Source organism: Ctenocephalides felis, unplaced genomic scaffold (genome assembly GCF_003426905.1).
Source record: "Ctenocephalides felis isolate EL2017-DRISC unplaced genomic scaffold, ASM342690v1 CF-g0.4_SCAFFOLD_01886, whole genome shotgun sequence".
Classification (NCBI taxonomy): domain Eukaryota; kingdom Metazoa; phylum Arthropoda; class Insecta; order Siphonaptera; family Pulicidae; genus Ctenocephalides; species Ctenocephalides felis.
The window spans coordinates 67,934,913-67,955,967 of record NW_020538040.1 but is presented as its reverse complement, the minus strand read 5'-3'; the positions used below and the strand labels follow the sequence as shown (position 1 = coordinate 67,955,967).

The 21,055-nt window shown below is 29.1% G+C and overlaps 2 protein-coding genes across 2 annotated transcripts; one reads left to right on the top strand and one right to left on the bottom strand.

Annotated features, from left to right (window-relative positions):
- Nucleotides 1-436: 436 nt before the first annotated feature.
- LOC113376729 lies at nt 437-15,330 on the bottom strand. Its single transcript, XM_026616762.1, has 16 exons — nt 14,764-15,330; nt 13,573-14,603; nt 11,759-12,160; nt 11,403-11,524; nt 11,043-11,240; nt 10,700-10,841; nt 10,493-10,625; nt 10,341-10,423; nt 9,798-9,922; nt 9,341-9,467; nt 8,095-8,311; nt 7,701-7,856; nt 7,369-7,467; nt 7,088-7,295; nt 6,709-6,782; nt 437-681 (listed from the first exon to the last, which is right to left on the bottom strand). Exons 2-16 carry the CDS (start codon nt 14,592-14,594, stop codon nt 493-495), a joined length of 3,297 nt encoding a protein of 1,098 aa, XP_026472547.1. The 5' UTR covers nt 14,595-14,603; nt 14,764-15,330; the 3' UTR covers nt 437-492.
- Nucleotides 15,331-20,207: 4,877 nt separating this feature from the next.
- Nucleotides 20,208-20,958, top strand: LOC113378506. Its single transcript, XM_026619044.1, has 2 exons — nt 20,208-20,336; nt 20,410-20,958. Exon 2 carries the CDS (start codon nt 20,427-20,429, stop codon nt 20,952-20,954), a length of 528 nt encoding a protein of 175 aa, XP_026474829.1. The 5' UTR covers nt 20,208-20,336; nt 20,410-20,426; the 3' UTR covers nt 20,955-20,958.
- The last annotated feature ends 97 nt before the right edge of the window (nt 20,959-21,055 follow it).

The following is a 21,055-nucleotide window of genomic DNA, read 5'->3' as shown; positions in this document are numbered from 1 at the left end:
CCTGTCAGTAAAATAAAAAAACCATGTATAAAAACCCTATTCTTTAAAAGGAATTTTACTACAAGAAAGCTCACTTATACTTAATCAACCAAATTAGATAAGTAAATGAACAAATAAGTATATTGCCAATTCATGTCATTAAAAACACCTCAACCACACTGCATTTAAATTTTAGTTGATCGAAAATAAATATGCACTTCAATAATTAAACTGATACAAAATTTCCCCATACTAATGCTTATTAAGCAGCAAAAAACGAAGCATATACTGCCAACCACACCTGAATAGACAGTCTGCACTTTGTGTAATAAACGATAAATTATGAGCATATGAGATCTGAAGATCAAATTTATATTAGGAATGCTCCTAAAAAGGTAGAAGTGAAATGAATGGATAACAAATAAAATAAATTAAAATCAATTTCAGTTTTCCTTATATTTTTAATTAACAATCAAATTGTTCAAATCCATGGCATATGTATATTTATTTGCACTATCCCAGAGAGAAGAACTTGTCCCGGCTAGAATTGCGCTTCTTGGCTCTGAATTTGAAAAGATGTGACGGCGGGTTCATTCGCATTTGGGGTGCTCTGTTTCTCATCGGCCGCATCCCTTGCATGGCGCACCTCTCCCACCGGTTTAAGAGCGGTGATGGAGCCCTACAACCACCAGCACCAGAAAGCTACAACCACAAATAAAACCAACCAAACGCTATTCTAGAGAAGCGTTTTTACTCATCAATTGACATTCAATACGAAACAACATTTAAACAACATTTATTTATGTGCTAACTCTTCATGAACTGTTAAACTTTTGTACTATGAATCAATTTTTATGAACACAATCGCTAAGTATTAGTGTTTATATTATTTTAATATTAAATTATTGTTGGGAGTTTATACAAATTTTACAGAAAATGAAAAGAAAGCTCAAAACGTTTGATTGATTGCTAAATTGATTTTCTAAATTTTGTTTTATATAAATTATCTATATCTATCTATAAATTTCTATAGATATCTAGATCTAGATACACACACACAAGAATTATAATAGTAATTAAATTAACTAGTGGAGCGCATAGCATCGTGCCTTAAGGCAAATTGCTGGAACTTTCCGTACCGTAATTAAACATTCGAGAAATGAAAATAATCAATAATTATTTTGAATAATTTCAATTAGATTATTTATTATATATACATACTGTAAACTTATGTCTTTTTTAAATTAGGCGACAAGCGTATTCTACGGACAACTTTGTCTATGTTTATAAGAAATTTGTTCATTTTTTTAAAATTTGATTTCTTTTGATAATTTAGAAATTTTTCAAAATTTTGAAATTTGTTTTAGAAGTTTGAAATTTTTTGGAATTCTTATAAAAAAAAAGTTTTTTTTTAATTTTTGAGAATTTGAAAATATTTGATTTTTTTGAAAAATTTTGAAAAACTCTCAAATTTTTGTAAAAAATCGTTTTTTTTTAATTTTGATATTTTTTGAAATCTTTCAAAATTTAGTTTCTTTTTTTTTGAAAATGATGAAAAATTTAGAAAATTTGAATTTCTTGAAACTTTGAATTTTTTGAATATTTTTAAAATTATGAAATTTTCTGTAAAAGCATATTTTGCACACCGTCTAGTCTACTCAAGCAAAGTGTTTTTTGAATTAATTTAATCGGATGATCCGTTCTCTTAAAAAATCCGTTCTCACATTTTTGGCTCTTTTTATCCCTTATCTTCGAAATGGCTAGACCTGCTTATGTCTAAAAACTAATCAGCATGTCATCTTAACAATACGAATCGATTGAAACATATACGTGAATTTTAAAATTAAAAATCTTGGTACGGATCCCATAAAAAATACACAAAATGTGTACACATTATTAAAATCTCTATAAAATATCTGATAATTTGATGTATATATGTCCAATGAACATTTTTAACCGCAAAATGGCATTTATTTTACTTATTTTTTGAGAGTCCATAACTGCTGGACCTGCCTTCTCAAAAATTCAATCAGTTCTTCATCTTGTCAATTGTCGATTTTTTTGCGATTACTATAACTTACCCTATGGGAAGTTAATAAGATTCCCTGTTGCCACTGCAGAGCCCCTAAGAACTATTTTCAGATGAAAACATTTTTTTATGTGAAAATGGTTATAAATACTGCATAATATTAAATTGTGAGGAACCCTAGCCGCCACGCAACGCCACATAATCTCTACCTAACAACAATGTACACACACACTCACACATACCCATTTGCATACATACATAATGTAAAGACAATGTTCAATAAGACAATTACACTGCAAGAAGTCAAAGTTGGCTCAAAGAGCATATTAGTAGCTATATTCTCTCCTCATAAAGGAAAGTCTAACAATGGTGACCACGTGGGCAAAAGGAATACAAAAGGTACAAGTTAGTATTATTGAGCCTAACATACCTAGGAAAGCGATCTAATCTAAGCTGGGTATAAGCAGCATATTGCATCCCCTATATATATATATATATATATATATATATATATATATATATACGAGGTGTGTTCAAAAAGTACCCGGAATTACTAATAATTAAATTTCGCGGGTCTGGAGTGTCTGATTGTCAAAATTTTTTTTTATTGTGTTGGTATACATGCCCCTAAAGTATGATGAAATTTTCAGCTATATTCACTGTTTACTTTGTCTGTGGTAGTCGCTAAGGTTCGACGTGCTTTTCTGAGCTCGGCGATTTTTACAATGAAAGAATTGAAAAGTCAAAGAATTTGTATTAAATTTTGCGTAAAAAATGAAATAAAGTGTTGCAAAGTGCAAAAATTCACCAGATATGGCTCCGTGTGACTTTTTCCTATTCCCAAAGTTGAAGAGACCCATGAAAGGACGGCGGTTTTCCTCGATTGAAGAAAATCGCTGAGAGTGCTCAAGGACATATCAAAAAGTGAATATCAAGGGTGCTTCGAAAATTGGAAAAAACGCTGGCATAAGTGTATTATATCTGGGGGGGACTACTTTGAAGGGGACCACATTAATGTAGACGAATAAATAAATATTTTTTTGAAAAAACGAAAATTCCGGGTACTTTTTGAACAGACCTCGTAAATATATATATATATATATATATATATATATATATATATATATGTATATAAACATTACTAAAAATAAAATTATTTTGATTGATTTTTTATATATGATTTTAGAACTCGCACAACTCTGTTCTATGATATCAAAACCATTGCAATGTACACTCTCTCACTCTCTTAAAATTGAATCTTTGCTATTTCTTAAGAATATCACAAAAACCTATTAAATAATTATCTAAAAATGGCACATATTATGATATCTTATATAAAACTGTGAGTTACAAAGGAGAATTGCCGAATGCAAAAATCCAAAGGTGGGTAAAACAGCTTCTAAGATTAATGATTTCCAACTTGTATTTCTAATTCGTGAGGGACTGCAAAATCAAACTTTCTGATTGCCTGGCACAAATGCTTGTCACTAAAAACGATATATTTTTTTTAATATTTTCGCAATATTTCGATTACAAAAATATGGAACGGTTTGTTCTCATTGTTAGTAAGTCTGATTTAATAGTATTTGTTATTTTAGATGATGTTTAAGCGATTTTTTTTTTAGAAATTTTTGTACAGTGGTAGGAAGGCGAAATAAAATATATATTTTAAATGGTTTAGGAGATAATTAGTTGAAATTAAACATGTTGTGATATAACTCCATAAGAAGGGCATGCATACCATATATACATCATATAGATACCCCATACCACTTTATATATATATATATATATATATATATATATATATATATATAAACAAAGTCTAATAATCAGGCAAAACATCAATAAAAACATGTATTACTTTCAAAAATTTATTTTACATCCATTTTATAGCGTTTCAGCTATAATCCTAGCCTTTATTCAGTGGAAACTAAAAATCAAATTAAAAACTATTGAATTTGAATATATATTGAACTGGGAATAACAAAAATTATTAAGAGTAAAAAATACTTACGATTAATTAATGTTAGTATTAAAATAGAAAATTCAATAATCCATGGAATCAGGATCGTGATGCACTACACTATGTAATATAAACATTAAACTTATAATTAAACAATATTTCACAAAATACTAACTCACAATAAGATAGCGTGTAATATATGTGTTGACCGTAAACTGGTTGAAGACATACATTGTTTAAGTTTTTAAATTTATTTTTAGTTTCCACTAAATGAAGGCTAGGATTACGAACGAAATGTATGGCTGTAAAGTAAATTTTTGAAAGAAAATCATGTTTTTATTGATGTTAAGCCCGATTAGACTGTTTACACACACACACACACACACACATATATATATATATATATATATATATATATATTAGGGTGGTCCTTAATATGGACATTTTCGAATTTCCTTGCTCCCAATGGCTCAAATGGGGGGCTCAAATATATATATATATATATATATATATATATATATATATATATATATATGCATTTATAATACATTATTAGAAGAAATCCATTATTTTTGCATGAAATTAAGGCTAATAACTACTATAGTTAAAATGATCCAATTCAGATCAATCATGCGCCGTTTTGTTCGATAACTTGTTGCTATTTTGAAGGTAATATGATTATATCTCTCTTATAGAAACCATCGTCCTTATTGGCAAAAAAAAAACGAGACAGACGATTATTTACAATCCTCTCTTGAAGTGAATTTTTCACCCGCAAAACTGCTTGCAATGAACAGGAACAGATGTTAATCGCTTGGTGTTAAGTCCAAACTATAAGATAGATGCATAAAAACCTCCCAATCCCGGGCCTCACAATCCCTAGGCTTCTGGCGTGTCACTATCAAATGTGTGTTGCCAGGTGTTGTCCTGATAAAACACCATCCCTCTCCTATTGCCCAAAGCTGGCCACTTCTAGACTATTGCTTGCTCTAGACGGATCAATTGTTGACAGTCTTAGTCAAGAGTTTTGCCATAGGAGATCATCTCACAGCATATAATTTACTGCTAATCTCACCACATACCAATCCTGGCTTGGCCCCCATTTCTGCCCATTCTCTGCGATTCGAACATTACAGTTTTCACTGTTCATCACCAGTCACCAATCGCTTCAAAAATGTGGCGATTTCCTTGCGATTGAAATTTCGGCCCAGGTTTTCTTGTGCCATCCATACATCGAGCTTCCTTGTGTGTCTAGCCTTATTCAAATGACAAACGGTTTCTCATACAGTTTTCAGCTCTTAGTTAATCGAAATCGACTAACATGACGGTTTGAATCCATGATTTTGTCGACATTTTCGATAATTGGCCATCCAGAGCGCGAGCGTATATAATATCAAAATTACCCAAATAAATTGCCTAAATCAAAATTGCGCGTATTAAATACAATTTCATCTTTCTAACGCCGCCAAGTAGAACCCAATTAAATTTATACAACACAAGATACAGATAATTAAAGCCAACTATTGCAAAAATATTGGATTTCTTTATACTTCAATTTTGAAGATCTTTTGAAGAAACTTTGCTGAAAAAACCGTAGCGCGTAGGAAAGTTTTACAATAAAATTTTCAATATAGGCTTTTTTTTACCAAATATTAAAGTATCAAATTAGATATTGTATTAGAAAAACAAAAAAATATATATTTGCAGCAAAACAATTATGTAGAAAATGAACATGCAGAGTAAGTATACTCTGATAGTAATAACTTGTACAAAAAAATATATGGATTTCTTGAGGCCCAAAAACTCTAGCATACACATTTGACCAAAAAATAAATATTTTTTTTGCTTTTTTAATATTAATATCTAACTGATATCTAGTACCTATAAATACATACATACATACATACATATATATATATATATATATATATACTATTGCAACATAAAAAAAGCAAATAATAATGCACAGTTTTGTACTATGTTCAAAATGGTCAGTTATTGAAGTTGAGATCATCGAATCCATACAGCTAAAGATCTAAATTGGGCCTATTCAACCCAAAGCTAAACATTGATTAACTAAAATTCACTAAATTCATATAAATTATATATTTTATACCAAACCTATGTCTAAATTTTATTAAACTACATACCCATGTATTATCCGGACTATTCAATTTTTTTTTTTAAATCTATGTGACTAGAAATATATATGTATATTAGAAGAAGTATAAAACTATATAAGGAGGATAGCCTAAGTAAAATGTTGGCACCTATGAAACTATTAACATTTATATTTCACAGTATATCTTACTGCACTGAAGAGTTCGCCAACGCCAGTACGTTCCTCTCATAACACGCCAGACACCCTCAATTTTTATATTCGAAAAAAATTTATTTTAATAAAATCGAGATAACAATCATTCATGATACATAAAATACTTTTAATTTGTGTTGCAATTTTATGTTAATTTAAAATACATTGAATAACAAATAATAACTTAATTTGCAGCATGAAAATTAGGTAAAAAATAACAATGAAAATATGCAGAAAAATTAAAAAAAAAAATCTGAATGTTTATATGCAATAAACACTAAATGAAAACATTGAAATGGGCATTTAATAAGAAAAAGAAAGAGGTGAGGTAATTTCAGTTTCTTTAGTGGCTTAGTATAATGATAACTTTCTTTGATAATTATTTTACAATTAATAACATAAGTATTATCAAGAACTTACATTTGAAATTGTTGAATGAGGTGGTACATCCAAATGAACATTATCTGCACACAGCCGTCTTAAAAGTGCTACACCTACATCAATACAAATTATTAGTATTAGTATTATTTTACACAATATAATAGATGCCAATTGATGTATGCAAATATATATAATTTAACTTCAATATCATATTATATACAAATTAATTTAAAATAAATTCAAGAGAAAGAAACTAAGTCTTTAACATTTAATCCAAATAATATATTTGATTACATCGACCCTGGTATGATCTCCAATTCATTTCAATTTTTGTTATTTATATATAAATGCTGTATAGATCAATATTCATAATAAATATTACTTTCAATAATATTCTAAAACTTAAAAATATATTTACCATCACTCCTTTTCTTTGCATATTTGTGTTCCCAGGCATCAAATAATCTATTGTAGTAACGTGGAGATTCAAAATACTGTAAATAATTGTGTGTTGTACTTGTAGGAAATATTCTCTCTAAAGGTGCACAATGTACTAATTCGTCTTCAGCTTGTATTAAATGCCGTACATCATCAGGAGTTAAATGTTCCAATATAGTGTAAAGATACTGTAAATTTAATTTATTATTTTAAAATGATGTTTTTGATAATTAATATAAAATATGCTGAATTAACACTTACCACACTACGTTTCTCTACTGCTGCAAATTCCAAATGTTTTTCTTTTTCTTGTCTTGATAAAGTAGTACAATATAATCTTTTGTCATAACACAACGGACCCTTTAATAAGAAATTCTTAATTAACAATCAAAATATATAGCACTAACAAATCAAACATATAAACCATAACATGTTTGCATTATACTAATATTATGTTGTAATATATACAGGACTACTAAAAACAAGTTTCAACAAAAGCTATAGCTAAGTAACATTTTACGTTTTCATTATATAATATTTTAAAGCTAGAGCAATGCTCAGTTATTTAACCACAAAAATAAAAAAACACTTACATCAAGTTTAAATTCCTTGAGTATTTTTTGCTGTTCACCTTCTGTTAATTTTGGAGGTATTTTGTATAGTGCTGTGTTAAACAGTGCTTTAACCAGTGGACCTTTAACATGAAGATCAAGAGGACTAGCTGAATGCAACGACGGTGAAATGTTTACCTAATATAAAAATTTAAAGTTTATAATAATCAATGATTTTTACATTTATAATAGGCATTTGTCAGAAGTTAGATGATGCAATAGTAATAACACTTCAGTAAAGTTGAATCTAGACTAATAGTTGTTTGCAAATATATTCATACTATATACCAATACATACATACATACTCTCAAATTGATACTCAAAGACAAGCATACAATTTTAGGAAGCAGAGCTTTTAAGTTAACTTGAACGTACCTCAAGTAACCATGGCTTGAGCTCAGAATCCAGCAATACATCAATGCCAAATAACTCATAACAATTGTAACGGCTTGCCATATTCAATCGACTCAAAACTTGAATAGTACTTTCACCACACACAATCGTTCGTATCACCAAGTCGGCTAACGATTTCCGTAATCCTTCTACATTCACCCCTTGCTCTGATAAATAATTCCATAAAGAAGAAAGTGTCCTGAAGAATTAGTAAATTATATATATATATATATATATATATATATATATAAATATATATATATATATATATATATATATATATATAATATATATATATATCTAGATATATATCTATATAGATATATATATAGATAGATATCTATATATCTATCTATATCTCTCTCTCTATATCTCTATCTAGATATATATCTATATATATATCTATCTCTATATCTATATATATATATATATATATATATATATATTATGGTGGTCCTTAATAAGGACATTTTCGAATTTCCTTGCTCTCAAGGGCTCAAATGGTTCTAAATTGATAAAAAACAATTCTCTGAAAGTTTTAGCTCTTAATGTTGTCTTTTAGATAGAGCGCAATTCAATCAACTTTGAATAGCATAGAAAAAATTTTGAAAATTAAAAAAAAAAATTTTAGGTATAATTTAGCGACAAATGAATTAAAAGTGAAAATTCGTGTAATTTTTTTTATTGAAAATTCGACGCTCTGCAAAATTTTTCAAAATTTTTTCATGCTATTTCCATACAAAACTTTGATTGAATTGCGCTCTATCTAAAAGACAATATTAAGAGCTAAAACTTTCAGAGAATTGTTTTTTATTAATTTGGAACCATTTGAGCCCTTGGGAGCAAGGAAATTCGAAAATGTCCTTATTAAGGACCACCCTAATATATATATATATATATATATATATATATATATATATAACCTAATAAGACCCAAAAAAAACAGATTTTATGTAAAAGAAAAGTTGAATTAGTGTAATTGTTCTCAACTATAATGTGAATTAGTGTATTGATTTTGTCATCCTTAAACCGTTAATAATAATTTAATTATAATGTAAGTTCATTCATATATGTAATTAAATATCATTTTAAACTTTTTTCTTCTGCAATGACAAAGGCGTGTTATGAAAGAAAATCATAACTCTGAAGAGAAATAAATCTTGTCTATAAAAATAAGAAAAAATAATAATTTCAACAAATTTCACATAAATAAATTTAAGCAGCATACCATTTATGTCCATCACAAGCTTTAGCATCTTCATTAGCTTTGTACGTTGTTGATAGCTTATTAATGCTATAATTAGTTAAATGCATGTATCGATCACTTAAATAAGTAGGATCATCATTGTATTTGACTAAAATTATATGAACATGTCAATAACCATTTTAAAAGTCAATAATGACCCTTGACTGAATTGACAAAAAAGGTCTAACAGAAAACTTTACTTAAAAAATATAAATTATGAAAAATATGACTGTTGACAGAATTGCTCATATACAAGATTTTATAAATATATTATTTGCAAAAATTACATTCTTTAATGATATGATAGCTACTAAAACTCAAGATTTAAATTTTACTTTTATGAATTTAACACATATCAAATTATTAATTTACTTCAATTATATTAGACTTACATCAACCAGCCAAGAGCCAAACTAATTGAATTTTATATTTAACAAACCTGAAGCAAATCTAGCCAAGCCTTCTGGATATAAATATATTCTTAGAGGATGCATTGAAGTTACAAGCACATATAATCTCAAATCAAATTTGCTGCCATTAATCAATAGAGGTCGAGCTATATATCTGTTAAAATTAAAATGTATGTAAGTATAACATTATTACAATAGAACAGAAATAACAAAATTAACAATTTTCAACATATCAAAGTTATGCAAAATAACCATTTGCTATGGAAAATAAGATAAACATTTTAAAACTGTCGAATAATTAAAATGTCGTCATAATATAAAATTCAATTTAAAATTCTGATACTTAAAATTATAATTGTAGGGTCAACAAATTCAGAAAATAAAGTAGTTTTAAGATATAATATCTTAGTCTCAAATCATTAAAACCTTATAAATGAAAAAACATTTTCAAAAATAAATTGATGCAATAAATATATAGTATCAGTTAAAATTCATAAAAATTTTGATTTGAATTTCAAAATTTGTAATGTCAAATATAAACAAAGCTATGAACAAAGTAATTTCAATCTTACTTTTGAACAACAGTGGGTTTTCGTTTTGGAATCTGAGACCATCTGTGAACTACTCGAATACCTGTCCCCCTTGCTGAAGCAGGCTAAAATTTTACCTCATTTATTTGATGTAAGTAGTAATATAACTTTATAAAACTATAAATTGAACTTACTGGTTTAATAATCCATTTTTCTTCAAGTTGACTATAATGATCCCAAGATTGCCTTAACAATTTTAAATCTTGTGGAAGAACATAGGTTCTAGGTATGAAACCAAACTCACGTTTTCCAAATTTTAAGATACATCTGAAGTTAAGGGATGCTTATTTTTAAGTTTATATGATAAAAATATGAATACACTGTAATATATAATAATATACTTGTGCATATTTCTCCAAAGACGATCCTTTCGACCTATTTGAAATGTACCAGGAAAATGATTAATTTTTTGATGGCTTCTAAGAGTCCTAAAACAAGGGCTCTTCATGTGTTTACCCCATGTGCCCATCCAATCATTTGTGTCTATAAAACAATATAAAATAAAATAATTCCGTAATCCAATTATACTCCTTAAAATAATTTCTTAAACTATTAAATAACTATGTATTTTTGGTTTTGTTATTTTTTTTTTTTGCTCTTTTTATTTAATATTATTCATTCCGATTCCAAAAACAACAAAATTAAATAAAAAATTCTCTTATCAATAATACTTATATAACTTACTTCTCAAAAGACGAAATCCTGAATTTAGCAGAGTCTTTCTGACAACAATAGGCGTGATATTTGTTAGCTTCCACTTCAATATCCGATAAACATTCAAAGGCATTGTCGATGTTTTGGCAGAATGATCAGCAAAATTTATAGATGGTGGTACATTAGGAAAAAGGCTAGGTGTAAAAGGACAACCCATTAAAGAATCCCCTAAAACACAATAATATAAATTATAAATATCCTGAACTTCATATATTTTTATGTTCAAAATTAATAAATTATAATTATAAAAATGTTTGAAAATTATTGAATGCTTGGGGTCTCCGAATACAATTGAATTTTTTATTTAATAAATAAATAAGAGGATGTTACCCTGTGCAACTAAATCACCATAGACACATAAGTTATCTAATGTATAGCTTGTTTCGTTATTATCCGAATCACTGCAACCTCCATCAGAATCTGAACCTAGGCCATCAGACATCTCCATTCCACTATAAAAATGTTAATCTTTAAATAGTCTAAACATTAAATATTAAATTTGTTTGTTGTTTTAAATATTACTTTTGGTAAAATTGTTTTTCTCATTTCATTCTATATTTATAAATACAAAGAATAGAATATGATATAAGAATATATTACTTTTTTTTTAATAATTTAAATACTCATTTGATTACAAGTATTATGTAAAAACACTTCCATGTTTATTAGTTAATTGTTATTCTTACCACTCATGTTCATCATCTAATACTGTTGTGCCAGCTGTTAGTGTTGATGAAAGAATACTTGGATTTTTTAAAGCAGGTTTTTGATTTTTAGATACTTCGATAAAACTGCTATCTAATGGGTTTAATTTTTTAACAGGTGAATACTTATTGACTGAAGGCTGTAATATCTGCATTGGATGAAAATCACAAGTAACATCATTTTTATTATTATATGCATGTTTCAGATCTTTAAGAATATCATCTGCTATTCCATGAAGTGCCATTTGGCAACCTAATTCAGGTCTCATAATAGGTTCCTTTCTTGGAGTTGTATGTAATGAACTTATTTGCTTGGAAGCATGAGCAGGTTTAGGTAAAACATCATGAGTTCGTTTGGTCAATGCCATATTGCAAGTAGGGCTGCTTTAAAAAATTCATAAATATAGGTAAGTTAAAATAGTGACATAAATTATACATATTATATATATGTATATATATATGTATATATATATATATATATAAGTATATATATATGTATATATTATATGTATATATATGTATATATATATATATATATAATTTAGTAGTTAATTTTGATGTTGAAATATATGAGTGAGTTCTTGAGGGCGATACATCAAACAAAGAAAAGCCAAAGATTTATAAAATAATTTTTATTTCCAAACGTTTCGACATTCAATTTAATGTCATCATCAGTGGATCTAAAAACAGTATGAAAATTAGCATATCTAGGTAATTATAATATATGTGGATTGGTAAAGTAACTATACAATAAGAGAAAAATTAACAAACAGCAACACTTAACAACAAACCAAATATAAAAGATAGGAAAGGTAGTAGAGACTAGAATTAAATAAATAATTAAAAAGTATAGGCAAAAATATTTAAGTACACTCATATAATATACTTTTTAATTATTTATTTAATTCTAGTCTCTACTACCTTTCCTATCTTTTATATTTGGTTTGTTGTTAAGTGTTGCTGTTTGTTAATTTTTCTCTTATTGTATAGTTACTTTACCAATCCACATATATTATAATTACCTAGATATGCTAATTTTCATACTGTTTTTAGATCCACTGATGATGACATTAAATTGAATGTCGAAACGTTTGGAAATAAAAATTATTTTATAAATCTTTGGCTTTTCTTTGTTTGATGTATCGCCCTCAAGAACTCACTCATATATATATAAGTATATATATATATATGTATATATTATATGTATATATATGTATATATATATATATATATATATATATATATATATATATATATATATATATATATATATATATATATATATATATATATATATATATATATATAACAGTAGAACCTCGAATATCTGGAGCTCGGTTATATGGATTCGAGATTATCCGGACAACCAACCACCACCAATTTATATGTATGTACATATCTACAATTCCAATTTTTGCATGATTAATGGTGCAATTTAATCGAAGAAAATATGTATGTACAAACATAGAGAAGTGTTAATCTCTTAATAAACATTTATTTTCGTTGATATCTATGAATGTAATTGTTATTTTTAATAAAAACACAATATTATTCTTCATACATTTGATCATCCGGATTTTCGATTATCCGAATGCCCATTGACAACAATTAGTCCGGTTAATCAAAATTCTACTGTATATATATACACACATATACATATACAAACACACACACACGCAACGAGTGTAATAAAATAATCATGTTATATCTTTGTAGTAAGTATAGACAAGATTATTATGTAGGTAATGAAGTGTAATAATAATGTAAGCACATAACAATTGAATGTACTTGTTTACCTCTTTGTTTGCACTTGAGAAACTGTATCAGATTCACTTTTAGCTCGAACACGCCTCTTTGTTTTGGTTTTCTGAATTTGGTTGGGTGAATCATCATCAGCACCACTAGTTAGTAACATATTAGAATCATGTACTCCTTTAAAAACAGCTAAAGCATGGAAGTTGAATGATTTTTCACCCTGCCATTTCAATGGACTTTGATTTTGAACATAATTATTAACAGATTTATCTTTTAATTTATCAGATCTGCAGGCAGTTCGATGCATAACATTATCAGCAGCTATACTATTTTGTTTGATAGTTTGATTTGAAACATTACAGTTAAAACATGAATTTTCATTGGCCTTTTCCCCATTCTCTTTGTATTTATTCGCTTGTATAATGCTTTTCTTGATATAATTTTCTAAATTCATATGTTGGTTAGTATCATTTTTCAGATGATTCAGCTTTCCACGCAATGTATCAACATCATGACAAAACTGCCTATATGTTTCCTCTTTTCGTTTTGCATCAAGCTTGGACGGCGAGATCTCTTGAAATAACTTTGGATGAAGGTTAATAAATGCTTGTTTGTCTATCACATGTGGTTTAAAGCTGTTATTTGTACTAAAATTTTTATCAAACCCATTGCACAAAATTTTTGGATCCATATTATATAAGCCATTCTCATAAGTCTTAGAGGCCGAGGAAGATTTAGGCTTATCTTTATATGTAAAGTTTGAGTTGAAAAATAATTCATTGGCAAATGCAGCATCAGCTTTAGGTGAATTATGCTGATAATACTTTTTGGGGGATTTTTCATTTATGTTGCTGTTTTTTTGATAATCGATTTGGCTATCATTATTTGTACCTAGAGCAGTTAATTTGTCACTATTAAAAAAAGGTGGCCTCTTATTTATTCGATGAGCATCTAGAGTTTCACTTTTGCATCTGCGACGCATTTTTGGCAGTGGTTCTGGCTTACAATTTGAACAATTTGGCGACATTACAGTTGGTCCTTTGCGTAAGTCGTGAGTATCCATGTTAAAATACTAAAAACAATCAATAAAATATATTAGAAAACTCATACGAAACTAGCAAAGTTTATGAACATAACCTCACTTTCAAACCCACGTTTCATCGGTAATGTAGTTCCATAACAAAAACATACAAAAAATTTAGTTCATCATAATAAATTTTAAAAATACTAACCTTACACTGAGATCCTCTTTCTTGATTTTGAATCAAAAACAAAACAAGATGACAGTATACAGAAATTTTGCCAAACAAAAAATAATCTAGACCTATTAATAAATCATCATGAAAACAAAATTACTATACAACATTTTTTCAAGTTACCAATAAAATAATTAACAAAAAATATCACATAATTTAATTATACTGTCATGTTTTTGATATTCGACGCAAGTCAGGTCGATTGGTGGCACACAGATATTTGTTAAAAACATCACATATTAGTTCTGAAAACCCGCATAATTACACCTAAAGTCAATCAAATTTTTTTGCACTATATATTTATGTTTATCGAGAATTTTATTTTCTGAAATTATCATGATTCGTGGATCATATTTTAAGTGATTTGATATCGACTCGATCAAATACTGGCGCCCAGTATATAACGAATCACATTCGACGATTAGACACAAACAGAACCTCACCAATAAACGATCGCACACGTCTTTCACTTACAATGGCTTTGTTGACGACCATAATCATATCACAACACAATAAAGCTATCTTTTAATCATATTTATTTTGAGTGATTTTAAGAATCCATCGCCATTACTACTTGAAAAAGTAACAAATCAATAAGTAATATTTGGTAACTTATCATTCATAACAAAGCTGCTGTCATTGTACAATAGGGAGCGGGTCAGGCATAGATTTGAAATATTTTAGATTGCTCGGCCGTTTGAAAACTTCAAAACATTGAACGTTTTGAGTCTTAATTCTAAACCAAGTCGGATTCTTAAAATAAAGCTAATATAACATTTTTCTTTCAAAACTTTGCATGGTTATGGATAGTAAATTTGTTAATTATCAGTATGCGATTAAATATGTTTAAACATACCGTACTTTTGTAAAAAGGATTCGAATAATACTTCGTCAAAAATGTATTGTGTAAAATTTACAAAATCTATTTAATTAAGATAATATATTATATAAATAATTACTTAGTTCGGATTAACTCGGGTGTATGAATAATAATGTTGGGTATTTATTAAAAATAACAAATACATACATAGATATCAATGAAAATAATGTTTATTATAAAACTAAACTTCTTTCCTTATACATTATTTGTACATTGATATATATATATATATATATATATATATATATATAATCATGCAAAAATCATAGAAATTGGACGCGGTTGGTTGTCCGGATAATCGCGAATCCGTATAACCGAGGGCCGGGTAAACGAGGTTCTACTGTATATGAAAAAACACACGGCCTGCGGACTTCATGCGGTCCTTTGAATATTTTTCTGAGGCTCAACCAAAAGCTTTTTATTTAAAAATAGAAAATTCTATTTACTTCATAAACCATCTCCTTTCAATAAATTAATTATAACGTATTCTTTTCTTGTTGCCTTAATATGTGAAATATTAAGACAACTTATTTAATTTTGTATTTTTATATTACAATAATATATTAATATATACTATAGTGCAATAATGCAATATTGTCAAAAAGTCTTGTTAACCCTCCGTCGGTCGGCGTGGTCTGGCCAGACTTTTTTCGACTTCAATTAAAAATAAAAAATACTAGTAATCCTATCGACTTGAAATTTCTTGACTTTTCCTAAAATTTCATTAGCTGTCGATCAATGAAAAAATCAGGACGAAAAAATGTACAGAAGGATAATTATAAGGATATTAACTTTTTTATACTTCGAACGGTCGGAAAGGTCTGTCCAGACCACCCATTTATTTTGTATGAAATATACGCTTTTTGATATATGTAAACCAGTATTTTGTTTTTTTTCATGGTATTTTCTATTCAAACTGCGTTGTTTATATTCTTTGCTATGTGTTCTAACATGAATGTTAGTATTTTCATGACGAGAGTTCCTTGAAAACCTACCAAACTTATTGGTAATCGCAAACACTGAAAATAGGATGAGTAAAGGTGCGCCACACCTAACGAACGAACATAAACGAACGTACCAGAACGAACGGCAACAGCATAAAGGTGCGTCCACACCTAACGAACGAACACGAACGAACATGTCGAACAAGAAAATACAAAGAAAAACGAACAGGAACACGAACGAACGCGAAAAATTCCAAACGAACTTGAACAAGCGCTTAAAAGCAGTGAGCGCTTGAATTTTCGTTGTTCGCAGATGTTCCGTGATGCCGCGTCTCCACTGTTACGAATCCGTGCGGCGAATGGTGCGTCACGAACAAATTTGCGCAGCGGAGTGATACTGTGCGAACGCACGAATTTCCTTTAAATTTGTCCACTGCGCATGTCTATAGCGCACTTTTTTCTTCTTTTTTTGTTTGAAAATGGGAGGGGGGGGTTATTTTTAGAATTACGTACCCTGCCGAACATGGTCGAAGCGACACGAAAATTTCAATAGCTTGCGTTCGCGGCGCTCGCTCCCGCCGCGAGCAACCCGACGCATCGGGCTGCCGAGAATACCCGAACCGACACTAATGGATTAGCGTCAAAGCGCGGATCAAAAATGTAAACAAGTAAGCAGTCATTAAAATTGATGTACTAATTATAATTTTATCTAACTATTAGTATAGGAAATACATCGGTAATTAAGTTATCGATATGTTGAAATATATGTATATCCAACTAAAATATATTTTGGTAGACTTTATTTATCATATTTCAGAGTTAATTTTATATCATCATGATATTATCATGTATATATATATATATATATATATATATATATATATACTCTTACTACTTATATGACGTATCATATATTTATTATTCAAAATAAATTAAATGTTTCAAAAAAAAAAAAATGGTAATATTGTATTATTTGCAATTACGCTAAATATCATTTAAAATCTTATTAATATGCAGACTGAATTTTTGCTCAAAGTCTTTTCTGACAAGTATTTATATTTAGAACAGACGTAATAATTTTTATTCAAAACTGATAATTGTTGGTCAGCCTGCCTCTGTATCCGTATACGTTATTTCTTTGAACTTGTACGTAAACGTTGATCTGTGCTACGGTATAAGTTCAATTGTACAGTGAAGGCATTAAGATATTTTATCGTATCCTCAATTTTGAAAATGGATATGCGTAGAGAAGATGTTATACTTCTTTACACTTCTTATAATTGAACTGTATCAAGAAAAAAAATATTATGGAATCCTGAAAATTTCAAATGTATCAAATTGCTCGCAGTGTGCGTCGCGCACAAGAGCCAACGCATGCGTGCGTCGCGAACAGGATTCGCCGCACGGATTCGTGCAGTGGGGACGCAGCATGAAACGTCAGTTTTATTATTGATATGGATGTAAGCTTTAATCATACGGCATTTTCACTGGTTTTTGTGTGATTTTTGTTCGTGTATATTTTGTAAATATACTGTAAATAAATTATTCAATTAATTTCACTCAGTTTTTGTATTTAATATTTATATTTTGAGTCGTTTTCTTTTCTCAGCATTCATATTTGGAGCAAGCTGAACATTCCAGGCTTGAGCTAACTATACTCAATTTTCATACTCTCATCCTCAACATATATGTTGAATGTCTATGTATGATAACAAGTTTGATATTTACTTGTAAAGACTGCAATCATACTCTTCTTTTATCTATGACTGCAATTTCTTCTTTACTGCAGCTTCTGACATCCCAAACGTTTTGCCTACACTTTCCCAAGCATCGTTTTTTTTTCTAATAATTTTATAAAAAGGGTCTTTAGTCTCCCATATTATAGGAAACTTTTCTATTTCATTTATGAATGATGAATTACGTCATTTGACCATTCCATAATTTATTCAAAATTTTCAAACTGTACACAATAATTAAAAGTAAATATTATTAAAATTTTCAAACATTAAAATTAATAACATTATTATTAAATTTAAAAAAATTATTATTAAATTATTAAAATTATTAAAACAAAAATGTTCATTTGCGTTCGTTGAGACGTCCACACTGCACATACGAGTTCAAACATGAACGAACAATTCCCTTTGATGTACCGACAAGTTGCGGAACATTGCTCGCCATGTTTGTTTATGTTCGTTCGTGATCGTCGTGGCGTCCACACTATGCTGTTGCCGTTCGTTCTGGTACGTTTTTTTATGTTCGTTCGTGTTCGTTCGTTAGGTGTGGACGCACCTTAATGTGGACGCCACGACGATCACGAACGAACATAAACAAACATGGCGAGCAATGTTCCGCAACTTGTCGGTACATCAAAGGGAATTGTTCGTTCATGTTTGAACTCGTATGTGCAGTGTGGACGTCTCAACGAACGCAAACGAACATTTTTGTTTTAATAATTTTAATAATTTAATAATAATTTTTTAATAATTTACTAATAATTTTATTAATTTAATAATATTTACTTTTAATTATTGTGTACAGTTAGAAAATTTTAATAATATTTACTTTTAATTATTGTGTACAGTTTGAAAATTTTGAATAAATTATGGAATGGTCAAATGACGTAATTTTATCATTCATAAATGAAATAGAAAAGTTTTCTATAATATGGGAGACTAAAGACCCTTTTTATAAAATTATTAGAAAAAAAACGATGCTTGGCAAAGTGTAGGCAAAACGTTTGGGATGTCAGAAGCTGCAGTAAAGAAGAAATTGCAGTCTTTACAAGTAAATATTGAACTTGTTATCATACATAGACATTCAACATATATGTTGAGGATGAGAGTTTGAAAATTGAGTATAGTTAGCTCAAGCCTGGACTGTTCAGCTTGCTCCGAATATGAATGCTGAGGAAAGAAAACGACTTAAAATATAAATATTAAATACAAAAACTGAGTGAAATTAATTGAATAATTTATTTACAGTATATTTACAAAATATACACGAACAAAAATCACACAAAAACCAGTGAAAATGCCGTATGATTAAAGCTTACATCCATATCAATAATAAAACTGACGTTTCACGGAACATCTACGAACAACGAAAATTCAAGCGCTCACTGCTTTTAAGCGCTTGTTCAAGTTCGTTTGGAATTTTTCGCGTTCGTTCGTGTTCCTGTTCGTTTTTCTTTGTATTTTCTTGTTCGACATGTTCGTTCGTGTTCGTTCGTTAGGTGTGGACGCACCTTAATGCACACATTCATTTCAAAAGCGCCGAAAAAGAATAAATATTGTTTTTCATTGATTTAAAAGAGAAAAATTAACAAAAAAAGCAACGATTTTTTTTATATTTCTTGATTTTTTTATATAATCGTTAATAGATAATTATTCATACTCATTCATCCCATATAAATGCATGTCAAATGAATGGTGGTCCAGCCAGACCTTTCCGACCGTTGAAGGTGAAAAAATATCCGACCGACGGAGGGTTAAACTTTATTATATTTTCATATTCATACATTCGCTAACTTCATATTTATATTTGTTGCGCGCTTAGATAAAATAAGAGTATAATTGCGCGCCAATACGCAATATATTTTGTTTGTTTTCCCGCTCATTTATCTATGATTCCGCTCAACAACCAATAAGGGTACTGAAAATGGGATTGAAGTTAGTTGCAACCAAAACTTGATACAGTTGTACAGAGCTCGCTCGTTATATCCAGTTTCGTAACTTAAACACAAGTTTTTTAAGTAAATCATGGTTTACGCTAACACTATATTTCTTACAATTATAGTTCATTACTATAAGAATATGTGGTTGATGATTGCAGAAAATCATCTCAATCAAGGACCATGGCTGGCGAATTTTTTCTTCTTTGTAACTACACTGGTCGTCATATTTGACGCAAAAATTTATCCGGAGGCGTTCAGGATTCTCGGGTTCGTTCCCCTATTAATGTATGAGTTTGTTCTTGTTAAATTGATCGTCGAAGTGACGGAGAGCTTAATATGGGGCTCCATAGTTCACTTCAGCTTCGACGTATTACCCGATCTCCTGGACATGATACCCCTTGCAGACGAAATTTGTATATCTCAAGTGCTATATGGTGGACGTTGCGTGCGGCGGATATATGACGTTCTGGGAGGATCAACTTTGTCGGACACCATCGTCTATTTAATGGTCTTATTATACTTCCTACTTGGACTGGTATTACGAGCTTATGCATCGGGAATTCTCAACAAAGCACGAGTCGCTGTTTGGCCTATCATAAGAGCCGCGAATAAAATCATTTTGGCGCCCATCAATTGGATTAGCGATGTTTGGGCCTCTAGAAGATAATAACGCCAGGAAAACTAGAATAAATAAGGATTATATGATGACTGTATGATACTCTATGAATTATTTTTTAATTACCTTACAATTTAAGATTTAATTTGAAA

Coding starts and splice junctions, on each gene's coding strand:
- LOC113376729 (XM_026616762.1), bottom strand. CDS start 14,594: ATGGATACTCACGACTTACGCAAAGGACCAACTGTAATGTCGCCAAAT. Junction 10,842..11,042: donor AGGATTTCGTCTTTTGAGAA/GTAAGTTATATA, acceptor ATTGTTTTATAG/ACACAAATGATTGGATGGGC. Junction 10,424..10,492: donor AAAAATGGATTATTAAACCA/GTAAGTTCAATT, acceptor GTAAAATTTTAG/CCTGCTTCAGCAAGGGGGAC.
- LOC113378506 (XM_026619044.1), top strand. CDS start 20,427: ATGTGGTTGATGATTGCAGAAAATCATCTCAATCAAGGACCATGGCTG.